Genomic DNA, 16,589 nt, shown 5'->3' on the forward strand with positions numbered 1-16,589 from the left:
GGAGAAGGGCATGTAAGCTCATAGTGCATCTGATCCTGTTGATTCAGTGACTCATCTTTCAATAGCAAGTCCATCTCACCTGTACAGAATCGTGTTCTCGCATCGCAAAAAAGTCAAGATTTTATGTCAGGTTGCGAAAGGCCCGCAGATAGGTTTAACTACCACACTTCTTTTTCGAAATGTGATGCTTGCGTTCGGTTCTTCATCTCATACACCACATGTGGATATGGCCGACGATCCGCACCCTGTAGCCGAAATGCCGTCACATCGCTGCATGCACGTTTGCGGTGTCGAGTGGCTGGCGCACACGAGCGGCTTCGAAACTCGGCTGTCGGCTTTCTAATTTCGCTCTAGTGTCGGGTAGTAGTTCTTGGCAGCGCGCCTGAAGAAAGGGCGACGCCTGTAACGTCCGCATTGCTTCCGACATGAATCGTGCGGACCTTTTGGCAAATAAAGAGCTGTCTAGCCAGGCCAATAGGACCCCGAAAATGCACGCCATACCGTTCTTGTGCTCTTTGGTTGGGCTCGGGGCGCTCAACTGCTCTCCGAATCGCAGTCGAAGCGACCCTCGGCTCCGAGCGACGACACTTCTGGCCCTCGATGCGACGAAGTGGTGAGCAAGGGTTTTGACCGGGACATTTGCAATCCTTCGTTACGTCAAGCGCTGATCTGTTTCTGAGCAACCCGCAGTGTTAACTTGGACTCAGTGAGCACTCAAAGTAGGCTGAGAAGTCTCGCTTGTTTGAACATACTCACAACCACCAGGAACATCGTGTCAACAAAGTTGGCTTTCCTCGAGACCGTGCGCCTTTTTTTACCATTACCTAGCATGTTGACGAACCCTGAATCTGCAAGTTTGTCGATAGTCTGGGGAGAAGCGCCCCACCTCCACAATTTCTACCCACTCTTGTGCCCACATGTAGCGTCTGACCAGATCAAAGCTTGGCTTCGAGGCAGCTCGGAGGCTGTTATGAACCCACCTCTCTGCTACCCGCGGCCGCGGCTTCTGCTTCCTCGTACCTCTTGACATCTTCAACCATACCACACAGCTCACCCTCGATCAATCGACGGGTCCACAGACCGTCCATCACCGGACACCTCGTTTATAACTGCATACAAGCAGGCGGAAGTTGCAGCATGACGTCCCCACCGCTCATTAAAGAGGAGCAGACTTCATCAGATGAGTCGCAGATCCAACAACAATCGAAGACGCGGCGTCCGAAGACCCGAGCATCGGTTGCTTGCACATCGTGTCGCGACCGGCGCATTCGCGTAAGTCCGCTCAAATTGCGCTCACTGTCGCGGACTGACTCATGATTAGTGCGTCGTACCTTCTGGAAAGAAGAGGTGTATTCAATGCGAACGCTCAGGCACACCTTGCGTTATTAGAGATGACGACGAAAGACGGAGGTTCGTTGAACATATCAAATAACATTCGAACTCTAGTGACATCTTCCAGGCCCATCTCACGTGCGTATGTATACTCACTTGTAGAGAGGATCGCTCTCCTCGAAAGCGTGCTCGAAGAACAGGGCCTAATAGTGCCCCCCGCGAGCCATCCACCAGAGACACGCCACCGTACTTGTCGAAGCAAAGATACCTCGTCACTCGACCATACATCGTTATCATCATCAACACCCCAGGAAAGCTCAGTTTCTGAGAGTCACACAGCATCGTCGCCCTACAGCTCCGATGGCCAGCTCAAAGACGAGCATTTCGTCACGACGTCAAGGGAACGATCGTCAATACACCTCGAAACCAACTTTGCAAACGAAAAGATGAATCAACATGTTAGACATGACAGTTTCATAGTGCCGGGAGACATTGGGCTCGAACCGACCATGCAAAATCCTATCGATACGGTCACAGGCCTGAACGAGCCATGCGACCTTAGTCTGTTCGCGATGTTACCACCTCCGGATCCGACTTGTCTATGGCCAACAGCACAGAGCCATACTGGCGGCCAGACGATGGCACATTCAATCCTACAATGTACACGGATTCACAATTGCACATACAGTGCATGGAGTGACAGAGCACTCGATTTTCAGAGCTACGGCCATTACTCAGTAGAAGGAGGCTCTTCATATCACAATCGTCAACACCCGGGCATCAGTCCAAGGGTGGGAAGCACCACGAATCTGGACTTCATGCCCCTCAGTGCGAGTAGCTAGTCCGAGTGCAAGTCCACACTCTCGAATAGCAAAATGGGGGCCAAAACAGCAACATACTTGTAGTCTCTATTAGACCAATCCGGTCGCGAGACACCTGCAGAAAATAACTCACTACCATCATACTCAGAAGGGCACAAGGCCTACAGCAGAATTGCTGTGCTTCTGAGAGCCACTTTTAGTCGTAGTGTCTGGAACTTTACATCACCCACTGCAAGGTGATACCAACTCGTAGAAACAAAAAGGTTCCTTCTACCACCCACACGCCCTACTCAACGCTCCGTGACCCTGAACACGATTATCGAGTTCACTACCTTAGTCCACGGATGCACTTCAACCAACATCTCAAGACCCACCCTCTCCAGGTCCTCACCCAATTCAAGAATCTTCCAAACGTTAGCATCGCCTACAAAGCAGCACACAAGTTTGACTCACCGGATACAGAACACCCCTCAACCCCTTCGCACTCCTCGCCACCACCAGCGTACCGGGCCTCAACTTCCTTACCAGGTCCTCAAGAATTGCCAGCTTCGACGGCGTATCCATACCAACCAGCGCAGCGAAGAACACCACATCGAAAGTCGCCCATTTTGTCTCATCCTCACCCTCCACGGCACCCACGTCCGTACAAGCGAAGCTCATTCGGTCCGCATATCCCAATCTCGAGCACAGATCTCGACTGATGGCTAGTGCTGAGGTGTCGCGGTCGATGTTATGCACGTGTGCAGACGGATAGATGTCGAGTATGCATAGCGAAGTGAGAGGCAGTGGTCCAGAGCCGATGAATGCGATGTTCTGAGGCGGTGTTGTTGGCGAGGGCAGAAAGGCGGAGAGGGTGGCGCATTCGATGCGCGAGAGGTCGATGTAATTTTGATGATACGGGAAGGTGGTGAGGAGGGCTCGTGTCTGGTGGGGTGTTTCTGTGGGGCGTCAGGGAGATGCTTGTACAGCTACTCGGGAAAGTAGGTAGCGGGGTCGCGGCGAAAGAAGTACCTTGTGACTTTACAGATTCATCGACGATCTTTGAGGCCCAGAAGCGTTCCAGTTCCCCTTCAGCTGTAGCGCAGAGCGGACGTAACTTCTCGCACAATGTAAGTACCCCTTCTATATTAAAGAAGTAGTTGACAAGCTCCGTGCTGTATGGTATTACGCACAAGCTGACGAGACGCGTCAGAAGTGTGTTGATCTTGTTTCCAGGTCTAAGATCTGGAAGCTTTGACAAGGCATGGAGTATATCGCGGATCTCCGAGGCTAGCGTTTGAGCTGCTGTTGCATTTATGGTCGGCGTTCTTGGTGGTGTCTCTGGTGGCGTGGCTCTTATGCTTGTGTGCTTGTTGAACTTCGTCTTCTCACTCCCCATAATATTGCCCATCGTACATTCCATTAGTCCTGTATCCGAAGATGCTTAAAAGCTGTGGGTAAAGTCTGGGCGCAACTTGAGTATTTGAAGGTGAGAATATGCACAGTGAGGCCTTCTCGTCACCACCATCAGGAAGAATTTTATACGCACGCGCAGGTGTGGAGTATACCCCTCCACGAGAGTAGTGAGGCGTGCTAATGCGGGTAAACCCTTGCGGCGCAGTGTACAATGACGGGCAGTACAAAGGGTAATCCAAGCAATCTGGTTGGTTGAAGTCTCAGTGAGCACCATGATGGACCCCCACGTCTATCACGCAAATCTTCGACAAGCGGGAACTAAAGAAAAAAGCAAGCAATCAGGAAGGTGGTGAGAGTGTATTCAAACGCCTTAGGGTGAAGGGTCTGACACAATGTCAGGGTCCCGTGGGGCCGGGTGTGCCCTAGTGTACCCAACCTCGACTCTAGTAACTCTCTTCCTCTTGGCCGTCAGTGTTACGACAAGCACCTGCAGCGCGTCGCGTTGTTACGCTTGTTCTGAAAGCCTCGCATGAGGGGTTAAGTCGGTGTTTTCAATGATCAGGCCGTCTGTAGACCAACTTACCGCCTACCCACGTCTCGCGCACATTGACCTTACGAAGATCGTCAAGATCCAAACCCTCTAGTGGCTGATCGAGTACAACCCAATCTGCCCACGCACCCTCTTGTATGACACCCGCTTGACCGTCTAAGAACGCACCGAACGCGGGGTTAATCGTAAACCCTTTCAAAGCATCCTCTACGGTGAGAGTCTCCTCAGGATACCAGCCAGTCTTGGCACCGCTTGGATCGAGACCTGTTCGTGGGCTACGGCGTGTAGTAGCTGCATATATGCCTTCGAAAATGCTTGCCGGCTCGACTGGGAAGTCGCTACCGAGGATCGGGCCGAGAGGCAGGATCGAACGCATCCTGTAGGCTTCGTCTGCCGTTCGTTGCTTACCGAGTCTGGACTCCGCGTATCCCATATCCGAGGTGGCGTGAGTGGGTTGGATGGAAGGAACGATGCCGAGTTCGAACATGCGGCGCTGGTCGTCTGGGTGAATGATCTGTGCGTGCTCGATGCGGAAGCGGAACTTTTCTTGCTGACACTGCTTGAGCTTTGTGATGTCAGGGCATTGCAGCTTAAGAGTGATCTCGAACGCGTCGATGGCAAGTCGGTTCGCAAGATCCTGGACCCATCAGTTTTGATCGTCAGGATCAATGCAGGGGGCTAGACATACACCGATTGCATGGATATTGACTTGATATCCTTCAGCTGCCCAGTTCTGAGTCAGGGAGGAAAGTAAAGTTGCGTTAACCAGCAGAGAGCCCGTCGAAGTCTCTTTGTCGCTGTAAGGGTCAATCATGGCACTGCCCCAGCTACCGAGCGCGCCATCTGGATCATGTCAGCTTTTCTTCATGAAGTAAGAGGCTCGAGAAGTACCTACCACCAAACAGCTTGACGCTTCGGACGTGGAAGTTGCCGTTCGCTGTGCTGACCTTCTTCACATCGCTCGGACAGAACGTGTTTCGAGCATCACATTCAATCATTGCATTGACCCTCACAGTCCAATCTGCGTCGTGCGAGAGCTCCTCGTACAGCTTCAAATCACGTGGAACAACGCCAGCATCGTGCATTCCAACAATACCTAGCTTGTTGAGCTCCACCATAGCATCTTTGACGAACTTGGATTTGCGATCCTTCCCGGGTTTGGGATAGTGCTCCAGGACCATCTCCATCGCGTTGTCGCAGAAGACACCCTTCGCCACAATTTCTCCTCCAGCTGGCACCTCTGGTAGTGGTGAGGGTAGAAGCTCGAGGACCTTGTCCGAGACCCAGATGCAATGTACTGAGACTGTCAAACTCAATCCATATGGCTTATCCCTATGAATGACGTACCATCAACACGGTCGAGCATGACATACTGATCTTTGAAAGCTTCACCGATTTCGAGATCTGACTTTTGCGACGTCAACAACATGATGGATATGGACTAAAGTAGAGCTAGGTGTTACTCACCGTAATTGGCCAGGCACCATCGAAGTGTGCCTGATCCCAGCCAACACCTCTAATCCAATGCTGGCTCGTGCCTTCGTCCAGATGAGCCGCCTTGTACTGCACGAGGCGATCTTGCACTTCAGCCATGGACCTAGACCCGAAGAGATTGATGGAATTGAGAAGTTCGCCGTATTGGATCAGATGGCCGTGTCCATCCCACAGGCCTGGATAGACGTGTCCAGCGCGTGCTTCCTTAACAGCATCGAAGGATGAGTCTTGTTTGATGAGGTCATCCTTGAAAACCCTTGAAAATCTTCCGTTTGAAACGCTAAAGCATTCGGCGTTGGGTGAGCTAGTCGCAAGTGTCTTGACGGAAGCGTAGCAATGCGTTTCCTCGAAGAGACTACGGAGTGCCTTGAGTCCAGTGTATCCGTGTATTGAAGCTGGCAGCAAAGCCTGGAAACCAATTTGATGAAGGACCACGCCCAGGAGGATGGGTAATGTCACCCAAAACAGGATTGTGTGTGCTGGCATGATGGGTCGGGCACCACAGAGATGCAATTGAGATGTCGGTGTGGTGAATTCCGGGGAATTTCGATATCGCCTATCAGTGGCACACCCGCAATGAGCCAATCAGGTGCCGACGAATACTAGTACACTTCCCAGTCATCGTCGAGCCGCCCCGCGGCGCTCCATCTCTTTGCGACGCATTCCAGAAATGCAAAGCACAACAATCGTGTGAATGCATGCCTTTTGGGATGTTGTGATAACACCGTGCTCTTTCCGCATGGTTCACGAGGCGTGGCCCAGCGCTAGCGGTATCACGTGAGCCGTCAGCCTCGCTTCGGTTGGTCTGCATGATATATCCCCTGCATCTTGTACTGCAAGCCACGTTATTGCTTGCACAACATTTCATAGACGAATTATATTCCTTCGAGGTTCTCCGAGCTCCATGGATCATTTGTTGACGATCAAAGCCACTGCCAGCTGCCGCAGCCTTAGAACACCACGTCATATGCATGTCCAATCGGAAATAGCGGTGAGCCTGATGAACGAGCTTCACTCACCGGCGCGCGGAACGCTGCTTGCTGCCCCCCAGCCTTCACTGATTGCCCCACAATCAGCCTTGGCTGTCAATGGGTATTGGACGGGGAGCTAGAATTCCATCCATAGTGAGACTGGGCAATCTGCGGAGCTAAGCGGGCGGGTCGGGTCAGATTCTAAAGGTTCAACCTCAATTTCTGCTGTTGTTGCAGCCTTTCAACTCGAGTCGCGCTCAACGGAAGAGGGTATCGCAATAGCATATGGCTACACGGGAGCTTGATGAGCTTCGCAAGCAGCTAGAGACACTTCAGCACTCACACGATACACTACTGAAAAGCTTAACCGCTTCAAACGGGAGCTTTGGACCCTCGGACGTTCCACGGCTACGTCGGAACGCTACTCAGCGAGGAGATGCCGTCTTCGCCGACACATCCACGCTCTCTGACGACAGTAGCGACGATGAGGACGAGTTCTTTGTCCAGTCTAAACTGCCACCCCAGTTCTTCGACCATGAACATCTCCGCGAACACCTGAAGACCCACAATTGGGACGAACATGGCAGAGATATCCTAGCAAGTCTAGTGTCCGACCCTGCAAAACTGAGCAAGCAGCCGCACCTATTCCATCTTGGACCAGGACCTGCCGACGATCGCTCTCATTACTCGCACTTCCAGTACGTGCTGTTGCCTCATCCGATTGCGTGTATTGACTTCTTGCCAGGGTCTACAATGTTGGACCAGATGGCGTTCCAGAACTTGTGGAGGTCACCTCGGCGGATAACACCATGTCCAAGGCGACAGAGATATGGCATTCGATCAGAGTATGTTGGATTGCCTTAAAGGCTACATCACATTGGCTCACAATCATAGGACATTGGGAGGAACAGCGAAAAGCCGACTTCAGGTCGTATCACGTAAGCATCATAGTCTTGAACAACGTCTCAGCTAACGTCTGGTAGCGTTGCAAGAGAGCCCTCACCCATCTTGTTTGGGGCACTGCATTTGACATTGCATAACACCTTTGATATGGACGAGCTCTTTGGGCATCTCGTGCGCACAGAAGCATCTTCGGCTCATATGTTCCGTGCATTTCAGGAAGATCCACGCCACCGCCGAACCTTCTTCTTTACATTCGAGTACTATACCATCATCGGAGACGACTGTAAACCGATGCAGTGGCAGAGAGCCGATAGAGTAACCAGTTCATCCGACAGCCACATACCCTTGAGTCGCTGTGGCGCTGTTGTTGCATTGGCTTTGTTTGACGAGAAACCTCGAAGAATTCGAAACAGAGCGAGGCGCTCAAAGACGAATTACGGCTTTGTATCTGATATGTGGTCACCATATCAGGTCCTCCAACTCGAGTGCTTCCCAGACTGGAAGTCAGCCCCTATCAACGGAAACCCATACACTTTCGAGAATGGCCATCGATACCTGAATGGCCCTGAAGCCTTCCTCCACGCCCTACTCACCGAGTATCGAGACGCAAGGAAGCGCTACGACGAAATTTACAGACAAATCACGGAGCTCGTTACCCCACCTCTTGGCTTCCTGTTCGATGAGGAAGCGCGTAGGAAGCGCCTTTTCGAAGATAAGCACTTCACATGGACGCGTCGTTACTTCTATGCGCATCAAGCGCTGGGGAACGTGAATGACAGCATCAAAGCGATGATCGATGCATTTGAGGATACATTCACTGATGACGTCTGGGACGGAGAAAGCAAAACACTTTGGCCGCTATACGAGGAATCACCACGAAACGATCATTGGAAGCGTCGACTTCGCATCTTAAGATTACAATTCGAACGCGAGATGAAAGAGCTGCGGATTCTGCAGCGCGAGAACAATGAGAGGCGCCACGAGATCGAGACCTTACAAGAGCAGCTTTTCTCTGGCACCAGCATCCAAGAGTCCAGAAAGTCAGTTGAGTTGGCAGATGTGACGGTACACCAAGGTTACAACATCAAGGTGCTGACAATTGTCAACTTGTTCTTCATGGTAAGTCAATGTCTCTTGGAACGTTATAGTCATGAACCTAACTGTACCGCAGCCTCTCACCTTCGTCACGTCCATTTTTGGCATGACCAATATGCCCGCCGAACCCGCACCATACTGGCCGTTTGCCATCACACTTGTCGCAATCTGTGTCCCTTTCTTTAGCGTCATTGGCTTCTTGTCCACAAAATATGGCTACCACGTCTGGGCAACGAAGACTCGACAGTTGTGGCGATGGCTACGCCCAAAGCCGAAAGCTGAAGAAGAAACAGAGACAGAGTATGCTGGGGCGACGAGGAAGAATCGGAGTATGTCTACAGAAGAAGGCATGCGTATGAGGATAAGAGACAGGGAGTCTGTTCCAAGAAAAAGCCTACACAGACCGCCACCTAGCCATCCGCACATCCAGGCTATGGTGGCGCGCATGGGAGAGGGAAGGCAGAGTGGGTTGACGAGAATGGGCACTTTGACTGAGGTCGAGAGCGACACGAGAAGCAGCAGCAGGAGAACTACAAAAGACACGATCATTAACATCCAGGAATCATAACGAGCTACGAAGGACAACTGTACGATGGAAGATACACGATGTTACGACAGTATTACGACGACTTCAACGACTTTCCACGGCCGTATCATAGACGACCATGCTGTTTGGAGCTACAACAGCGTGGCAGCGATATAGCTCACATGTTTTGTGCCTGCGAGGTCGGATAATCAAAACATGCCAGATCTATCCAACGTCAGAAGTGCATCACAGTATTATCAAGCCCGTATCTGTCTTTATTTGCGCGGTGCCGCACCCACACAGGAAGTGAGTCAGCACTAATAACGTTACTTGTCAGGCCACACACAATTTGATACTCCAATAACAAGCTTCGACCAGCTTCATTGAGCAGCCCTCCAGCTCTTTTGCGCAAGTTGGGAGGGCGGTTTCTTACCACCACTATCTGTACGGTTTACCAACCACGCACTGGCCTCATTAACAGCGATGACCCTCCGAATGAGGTAATTCATTCACCCAAGCAGCCGTAGGTCAGAAAATATGCAATAGACACCTTACTGCCAACACAGGGCTACCATAACCCCATAGATTGGACTTACTCGCATCTATTGAAACAAAGGACAAAATTTTCGCAGCCAACGCAAAGCCCTTTTACCTTCCCGGAGGTGCTACATGGTTCATTACCGGCTGCCCAGATGATATAGGCAAAGCACTCGCACAGCATATTGGCAGCAAGCCCTATCATCGCCTCGTCGCGACAGCCAGGAATCCCAGCGATATCTCCTGCCTTCCGGACAACACTGCCAACATCCTGAAGATCACGCTCGACGTAACATCTCCCATTGCTGTCAGCTATGCCAGCGAGACCTCATTAAGCAATTTGGCACCATAGACGTGTTCATTAACAACGCAGGCTACGCGCTCTCAGGTGACACCGAGTCCGCAAACGAAGCCGAATGGCACGACGTTATGGAGACCAACTTCTTCGGCACAGTGCGAACCACGACTGCTGTGCTCCTGCATATGCGCCACGGCAGCAGAGGCGGATTGATCATAAACATCTCTTCGTTGCTGGTGTGTGCGCCTTCCCTGGTCACGCATTCTACCATGCATCTAAACACGCTGTCGAAGGCTGGACTGAGTCTGTTACGAAGGAAGTTAGACAGGAGTGGGGAGTCTCGTTCTGCATTGTCGAACCTTCAGCCGTCGAGACGAATTTTGAGGAACACAGCAAAAACTTTACTGCGCAGCATCCGGCGTACGCAGATTCAAAGATGCCGGCGAGGATATTGGAAAGGTACGTCGATGCTGGTTTAAAGCCGGGCGCTGGTATGAAGCCGGAGGATGTTGCGACGGTATTGTATGAGACTGCGAGTAAGGGTGAGAAGGTGCCGTTGCATTTGCCGTTAAGTATGAATGCTTTCGATCTGATCAAGGAGCACTTCGAGAGCAGATTGAAGGCTTTGGAGGAGGTGAAGGAGGCAAGTGGGAGTTTGAGTTGACTTCCTCTACATGCTGTGCACGATCAATCCCAACGCGCCGCTGAGACTGAGGTACCTATCAACATCTTGCGTCGAAAGTTTCATCATGTCACTACGAACCCAAGCCTTAGAGTCGCTCAGACACACGAGAGGATGCATGTACTGTGGTCCAAAAGCCCCTCAAGTTGCGAGCGCAAGAGGAAGTTAGGCAATTGCCCTGCGGTCTTGGACTTTCCATTTGGGGCGCTTCATAAATCTACAATACCTAGCGGCTTGAGGTTTGGCAACATCTTTCATTCGACAATTGCACTTTCGAAGTGATGAAGCGCGTCTGACAGGCTGACGCAGTCAGCCTTCTGGAGTACTGCAGACGGAGGCAGGAGGCGGGGTCGTGTTGTGTTGATGCGCCATACGTGACGCGCCCGCAACATTTCGCGACGTTGACGTGACTCTCAAAATCGCTGATTCAACAGTGAACAAACAAGATTGACTGGCTCGACTGCAATGCTCCGAAAGATTCTAGGGACTTCGCGACGCTGACATAGCACAATCAGACCGAGCGCGAGCGGGAACTCGGTGAACCCTTTGGCACGTTTGTCAGCGATGAGCTAACTAGGTAGCACTAAGCTAAGCCTAAAACAGCAGCTGAGGAGCAAGTTCGTGCAGCTGAAGAAAAAAAGTGACGAAATTCACACCTCGCAATGCCCAGGGCTCTTGGGGCATCGCCAAACACGATGCATCAGTAACTTTCGGGGCTCCCACCCGGCGTTGTCAGCAACACAAGAAGCATTGTACCCGCGATGGCATATAAAGCTCCACGAGGAGTCCCCTCCATGAGAGCGTCAAACATCACAGCTTCTCACCAAACCTCATTCACAGACTCATCAACCATCCTCCTTGTTATTTTCAGCATTACCAGCAGAAGCTTTCGTCATGTCTAAGCTCATCACTGTTTTTGGCGCCACTGGCAACCAAGGAGGCTCGGTCATCAAGCACATCCTCGCTGATTCGACACTCTCCAAGACCTTCAAAATCCGCGGTATCACTCGCGACACTTCTAAGCCTGGCGCCCAGGCTTTGGCTAAGCAAGGTGTAGAAATGAAGAGCGTTCGTACTCGTGTATAGTCAAGATGATCTGAACTGACAATGTGTAGGCTGATTTGAGCGACAAAGCCTCCGTGACAAAGGCTCTCCAAGGGTCTGACACGGTCTTCCTTGTCACCAACTACTGGGAGAGCGCCAAATATGAGGTCGAGTTCGACCAAGGCAAGAATGTCGCAGATGCCTCCAAGGAACTTGGTGTTCAGCATCTGATCTTCTCGTCTTTATTGCACGTTGGCAAGATCACAAACGGCCGTCTATCTCACGTTCCTCACTTCGAGGCGAAGTCAGACATTGAGGATTACATCAAGAAGATTGGTGTCCCCGCTTCATTCTTCCTGCCTGGGTACTTCATGAGCAATTTCACTCAGTCAGTGCAGAAGGGCGAAGATGGTTCGCTGTCTTTCGCATTCCCAGTCAGCAAGGACGCGAAATTTCCTCTGATAGACATCGCTGAAGATACTGGTAAGTTATGTCAAGGCTGTTCGGCCAATGCTTTCCGCTGACCACTTCTCTACAGGTAAATTTGTCAATGGAATACTCAAGAACCGTGACGAAACCCTCAACAAGCACATTCTTGGTGCTGAGAACTACTACACACCCGAGCAGATCCGTTCAAGCCTAGAAGCGGCTACTGGAAAGAAGACTCACTTTGCGCAGATCACAGCCGAACAGTACAAGGGCTTCCTGCCAGGTTTCATTGCTGAGGAGATGCTTGAGAACCACCAGTTTATTGACGAGCCGGGATACTACAACGGCGCCGAGCTCAAGGAAAGTCATGATATCGTGGACGATAAGCTTGTAAGCTGGGAGGAGTTTATCAAGAAGAGTGGTGCTTTTTGAGGGGCCTTGCTTGAACAGAATGACGCCGACGACTTCACAGTAGCAAAGTCTCAACATCGGTCAAACACTTGTAATTCTCCAAAGTGCTTATCCACAGTGAATAACTCATGCGTCTTCCCATTTTGGGGATCCACGCCACCGGTACATGGCTTTCCTGTAGGAGTCAGAATTTAATCCAAGGGCCTTCAGCTCTCCTCTCCACCTTCAACAGGCAACATCCGCTACGCATCCTGCGCTATCACATGTAGGGATCATCTTAAAGCCGGAGTCGTTGTTGTCATACTACCATCCGATACTTCAGTAGATCGCCCTTCACGATCTTGTCTTTCATACCGTCCAACTCTCCCACGTCCCAATTACAACTCAGGAATCGCCCACTGAGCCACTCCCTCTTCTCCTTACTCAACCACACACAGAACGCCCCCGCAAGACCCTCATCATCCACCAACATCCCCTCCCAGTCATCACCAGCATGGTTCTTCGTCTGCGGCGTGACAACCGCACCAGGGTGAAGTGCAAACCCATCGCAATCAGTACGCTTCTCCATTTCAGCATCGAACATTTACGCTTGCACACCATCTTTACCGTGGTCGTTGCAAATGCATTCCATCAACCGCATAACGCCCATCTTACTTAGATTATACGTAACAGGCGTAAGCTCACTCACGACCGAATGCGCCGCCATACTGCAGCTCGAAATGATCGTTTGGGGTCCATCCTTAGTCTCGGTAAGAAGGGGCAGGAAGGCCTGGGACACGCGACACACACCGTTGAGATTGGTATTCATGACACGCGCCCAGTCGGTATCTTGAACGAGGCCTTGGGGAAGATTAGATTTTGAACTCGGTGGAGCAAGGATGTAGGAGGAAACCACGCCCGCGTTTGCGATCACGATGTCGACCCTTCCCCACCTTGCACTTACTTCTTTATCTAGATTGTCAATCGCGGCTTCATTATGTACATCACACACCACCTTCAGCACCCCGACTTTCTTCATTCTCTTGCGTGCAATTGTGCAGATCTCGGATTCCAGTGCGTCGAGATCGGCGCTTGTTCGGGATGATACTGCGATCCCGCTGCATCCTGCGCGCACGAAGGCGAGGCTGATGTGTACCCAAGGCCCTTCCCTGCGCCCGTGACCATGACGATGAAAGGGTCGGGGAGCGTGACGGAGCGTGGGTCGATGTCGGAGGGAATCAGGGAGTGGAATGTTTTCGTAAAGTTATGACGGTCCAGTGTTCTTAAGAGCCCGTCCCTGACAGAGATCGTGTCTCTTGAGAGCTTGAGAGAGCTGCGGCATGGAGCTTTCATGCCATTTCCCACCGAGGAGATGATCTGCAGGGTCCACGGCGTTGCCGGTAGTGCGACTAGTGGTTGGGCAGCACCTTCCCGTCTTAAGATCTGGAAAGAGAGGAGCAAAAGTACATTTTTAGCCTGGCACATTCGTTCCAGTCTCTTCTTCAAGCCGACTTTACTCAGTCTTATCGTCTTGGAGCTGTCACCAACGCAGGCGTGTGCAAATTGAGGCAGCATTGCCAACTGGACGTAGTACTGAAATCTACGGCTACGGTGTACTGCAGTAAGCAACAGTAAGCAGCGGTACTTATATTAAGCTGTAGCCGTACAGGAAGTAGCTGTAGATTAAGGCGTAGTACGGCATTACTACGCTAAGATTTAGTGTATATTTTAAAGTATACCGGTAGGTACCTACCTACTTAACCAAGACTCACGAACACCATAGCTACTTTGCAACACCACAGTACAGAAACAAGTCCTACTGTGCGCTACAGTATATCGATCTACTCTAGAGTACCTTGCGCATCATCCTTACCCGTTCGCGCGTTGTACCCTGCCTCGCCACACATGCCGCAGTGTCTTGAAAACCGAGTGTCCTGTTTGACACGTACCTTCTTTCTTGCCTCCTCACCGTAGCCGTATACGTCCCGTTGGCAACGCTGAATTGAAGGGTGAGTTTTGCGAATAACTTTACCTGAGCGTGTTGATATATACATGCCCGTGAGAAAGCGACAGTTCGTGATGTAATAGCCGTGCTAGATGCAGTAAAAGCAGCGAGTATCGCCCAATTAAATGCCGTTGACAACGCCAGACCATGTTGATGCTAAGATGTGAAATCCCTCAGCCTGCCACTTCTTATATCGCACCACCAGCACCACCAGAACCCATACTAACACCCCCAGCACCATCCCCAGAAGACTCCTTGCCCGCCTTCCTCCTCATACTCTTACTCCTATGTGTGTAGTAATTCGTCGGCTCCTTCATCTCCTCTTTGTCCTTCTTCTCCTGCGACGACTGCAGCTTGCCGTTCTTCGGCGAGAGCTTGCTGGCCTTTGACCCCATTGTGAAGCGTTTGTGTGCGGAGTCGAAGTCGGTAGCGTGGAAGACTTGGTCTACGGGGCTGTTGGGGGCCCGTGGGCGTGGATACGACGAGAGAGGTGAGGAAGCTGGTGGAGAATGGGACGCTACGCGACTGTTGCAAGAGAGGATGATCACGCTGGAGGGGGTCAGGATCGTATAGCCAAGTTGTAGATGGTTGGTGTTGGATGAGGGAGTGTTGCGTGCTCTTCGTAGCGTCGCACACGAGCGAATACTCACGGTGGTGCTGGATGCGGTTCAGGCTCAGGCTTCGGCTTGAGCTGAGGCGCTGTAAACGGAACGTCTTCTGAGACTTGCTGTGTCGACGTCGCAGAGGGACATCTGGAATTTTGTTAGGGGTAAAATTATCATTGAAGCATGGCGACGCGTACCGCGGAAATGACGTGGGAAAGTGTGGCGGACCAGGGTCCTGTTCCTGAGGCTGAGATCCACTCGGGTTGCTATTTTGGGACAAAATGAAAATCCTACTATTGGCCAATCATTAGCGGACACTACTCCGAGTGGGGCTATGAAGCCTCGAAATAACATCGCTAGAATAGTGCTCTGCACGAGCACTGATTCGACTCTCAGGATGGAAATGAACTTACGGAGGTGCTGCTGGTGGTTCTGGGTCAGGCTCCCTGTCTACATTCTGACTCGAGTTGCGACTACCCTGAAGGCGCTTCGACATTCTTTGCAGCGACAGCCTTGCGGTTGACTTGGAGCTCTGATAGTGACTGATGATTGATAAGAACAAATGCGGTGCGATTCCGAAGATCTGCAATATGGTCCTGATGAGGATGAAGATGGACGACATCGAAGCAACCTCTGCTCGAAGAGTTATATGCTGGCTCGAACTTGCTGCCGTCGCAGGTCGCAGGCGAGATAATGGTTTTGGAGATGATGAAGGGGGCAAAGCTTCAGACTCCAGTACTGTGATGCCTGTCCTTTCAGGATGGACTAGACTCTTATATGCAACTGCTGATGCAACAGTATTTGTCCTCATCCTGACCCAGTTCAGGCTGCCATGCACAGCATTGCTCGTTCGTTCCCGCGATAGCCATCTCTTCAAAGTGTCGTAGCCCTAAGATCCTTCTTCTCATCATCGCGGGCCGTGACTCTTTCACCGGTGCGTTATCGTCTCCACAAGTCACGCTTGAGGCTTGTCAAGATCGCGGAAGGCCTAACCTTTGGTCATGGGTGAGACAGAATTGATATCTTTGTGATGTCTTAGTTGCCATTTCGGGTGTTCCCAGGTGTGGAAAGAGGCTTGTCTCAAGCCGGGGGCCGGAAGGACAACTTGAGCCATAATTGGCACTGAGTCGCGAAGAGAGAACAGTAGGTCGCGCTTGGGGAGGGCGGACTCATCAGGCGAGCCGTTGACGGAGAAGGTGCGGTAAGCTCTTTTGGCCGATGGTTTGGCGATAGCATAGTTCGCAGCGAGGCTGTGTGGTGCGATGAGGCTTCGCTGTCATTCGTCGGGTGGCTCGCAGCAGCACGCCTTGGTCGCTGGGCTCATAGCAACTCGTGTTGCCACAATAGCGGACTTGACAGGGGTAAGACAATACATCACGGCTGTCAGGTGGACTTGTGCCGTGTCTTTGGGGTTGTGTCTAGGATGATGGCTCGGACTGCGCGGATAAGGTGCGCCGTTTGGGACCCGCTCGATCTTTCCTTCGCTTACACCCTTGTCCGCCTTGTTTCTGA

The 16,589-nt window shown here is 51.6% G+C and overlaps 9 protein-coding genes across 9 annotated transcripts; 4 read left to right on the plus strand and 5 right to left on the minus strand.

Annotated features, from left to right (window-relative positions):
* Positions 1-900: 900 nt before the first annotated feature.
* Positions 901-2,336, plus strand: M421DRAFT_376490 (uncharacterized protein). Its single transcript, XM_033589808.1, has 3 exons — positions 901-1,272; positions 1,322-1,410; positions 1,460-2,336. The coding sequence occupies exons 1-3, from the start codon at positions 1,138-1,140 to the stop codon at positions 2,172-2,174; spliced, it is 939 nt and encodes a 312-aa protein (XP_033450790.1). The 5' UTR covers positions 901-1,137; the 3' UTR covers positions 2,175-2,336.
* A 107-nt stretch (positions 2,337-2,443) lies between these two features.
* M421DRAFT_42274 (Nicotianamine synthase) lies at positions 2,444-3,471 on the minus strand (the record flags this gene model as incomplete). Its single annotated transcript, XM_033593265.1, has 3 exons — positions 2,444-2,557; positions 2,607-3,091; positions 3,165-3,471. Coding segments are annotated over 3 exons (906 nt in total), but the record flags the coding sequence as incomplete, so codon positions are not given.
* Positions 3,472-3,883: 412 nt separating this feature from the next.
* On the minus strand, positions 3,884-6,295 carry M421DRAFT_418847 (amidohydrolase 3). The gene is made up of 5 exons (XM_033591916.1): positions 5,566-6,295; positions 5,446-5,506; positions 4,994-5,395; positions 4,787-4,941; positions 3,884-4,735 (listed from the first exon to the last, which is right to left on the minus strand). The coding sequence occupies exons 1-5, from the start codon at positions 6,076-6,078 to the stop codon at positions 4,100-4,102; spliced, it is 1,767 nt and encodes a 588-aa protein (XP_033450792.1). The 5' UTR covers positions 6,079-6,295; the 3' UTR covers positions 3,884-4,099.
* Positions 6,296-6,453: 158 nt separating this feature from the next.
* M421DRAFT_418848 (uncharacterized protein) lies at positions 6,454-9,610 on the plus strand. The gene is made up of 5 exons (XM_033591917.1): positions 6,454-7,261; positions 7,309-7,408; positions 7,458-7,501; positions 7,547-8,585; positions 8,638-9,610. Exons 1-5 carry the CDS (start codon positions 6,849-6,851, stop codon positions 9,127-9,129), a joined length of 2,088 nt encoding a protein of 695 aa, XP_033450793.1. The 5' UTR covers positions 6,454-6,848; the 3' UTR covers positions 9,130-9,610.
* Positions 9,304-10,586, plus strand: M421DRAFT_99834 (NAD(P)-binding protein; the record flags this gene model as incomplete). Its single annotated transcript, XM_033598809.1, has 4 exons — positions 9,304-9,397; positions 9,720-9,931; positions 9,961-10,162; positions 10,216-10,586. 4 exons carry the CDS (start codon positions 9,304-9,306, stop codon positions 10,584-10,586), a joined length of 879 nt encoding a protein of 292 aa, XP_033450794.1.
* Positions 10,587-11,260: 674 nt separating this feature from the next.
* Positions 11,261-12,745, plus strand: M421DRAFT_418849 (NmrA family transcriptional regulator). Its single transcript, XM_033591918.1, has 3 exons — positions 11,261-11,672; positions 11,720-12,131; positions 12,187-12,745. The coding sequence occupies exons 1-3, from the start codon at positions 11,499-11,501 to the stop codon at positions 12,507-12,509; spliced, it is 909 nt and encodes a 302-aa protein (XP_033450795.1). The 5' UTR covers positions 11,261-11,498; the 3' UTR covers positions 12,510-12,745.
* Positions 12,746-13,448: 703 nt separating this feature from the next.
* M421DRAFT_376615 (uncharacterized protein) lies at positions 13,449-14,377 on the minus strand. Its single transcript, XM_033589810.1, has 2 exons — positions 14,225-14,377; positions 13,449-14,171 (listed from the first exon to the last, which is right to left on the minus strand). The coding sequence occupies exon 2, from the start codon at positions 14,040-14,042 to the stop codon at positions 13,503-13,505; it is 540 nt and encodes a 179-aa protein (XP_033450796.1). The 5' UTR covers positions 14,043-14,171; positions 14,225-14,377; the 3' UTR covers positions 13,449-13,502.
* Positions 14,189-15,021, minus strand: M421DRAFT_418850 (uncharacterized protein). Its single transcript, XM_033591919.1, has one exon. It carries the CDS (start codon positions 14,865-14,867, stop codon positions 14,661-14,663), a length of 207 nt encoding a protein of 68 aa, XP_033450797.1. The 5' UTR covers positions 14,868-15,021; the 3' UTR covers positions 14,189-14,660.
* On the minus strand, positions 14,736-16,022 carry M421DRAFT_376596 (uncharacterized protein). Its single transcript, XM_033589809.1, has 4 exons — positions 15,491-16,022; positions 15,090-15,370; positions 14,818-15,021; positions 14,736-14,750 (listed from the first exon to the last, which is right to left on the minus strand). The coding sequence occupies exons 1-3, from the start codon at positions 15,886-15,888 to the stop codon at positions 15,017-15,019; spliced, it is 684 nt and encodes a 227-aa protein (XP_033450798.1). The 5' UTR covers positions 15,889-16,022; the 3' UTR covers positions 14,736-14,750; positions 14,818-15,016.
* Positions 16,023-16,589: the final 567 nt, after the last annotated feature.

The sequence above is a fragment of the Didymella exigua genome (assembly GCF_010094145.1).
Source record: "Didymella exigua CBS 183.55 unplaced genomic scaffold M421scaffold_8, whole genome shotgun sequence".
Taxonomy (NCBI): Eukaryota; Fungi; Ascomycota; class Dothideomycetes; order Pleosporales; family Didymellaceae; genus Didymella; species Didymella exigua.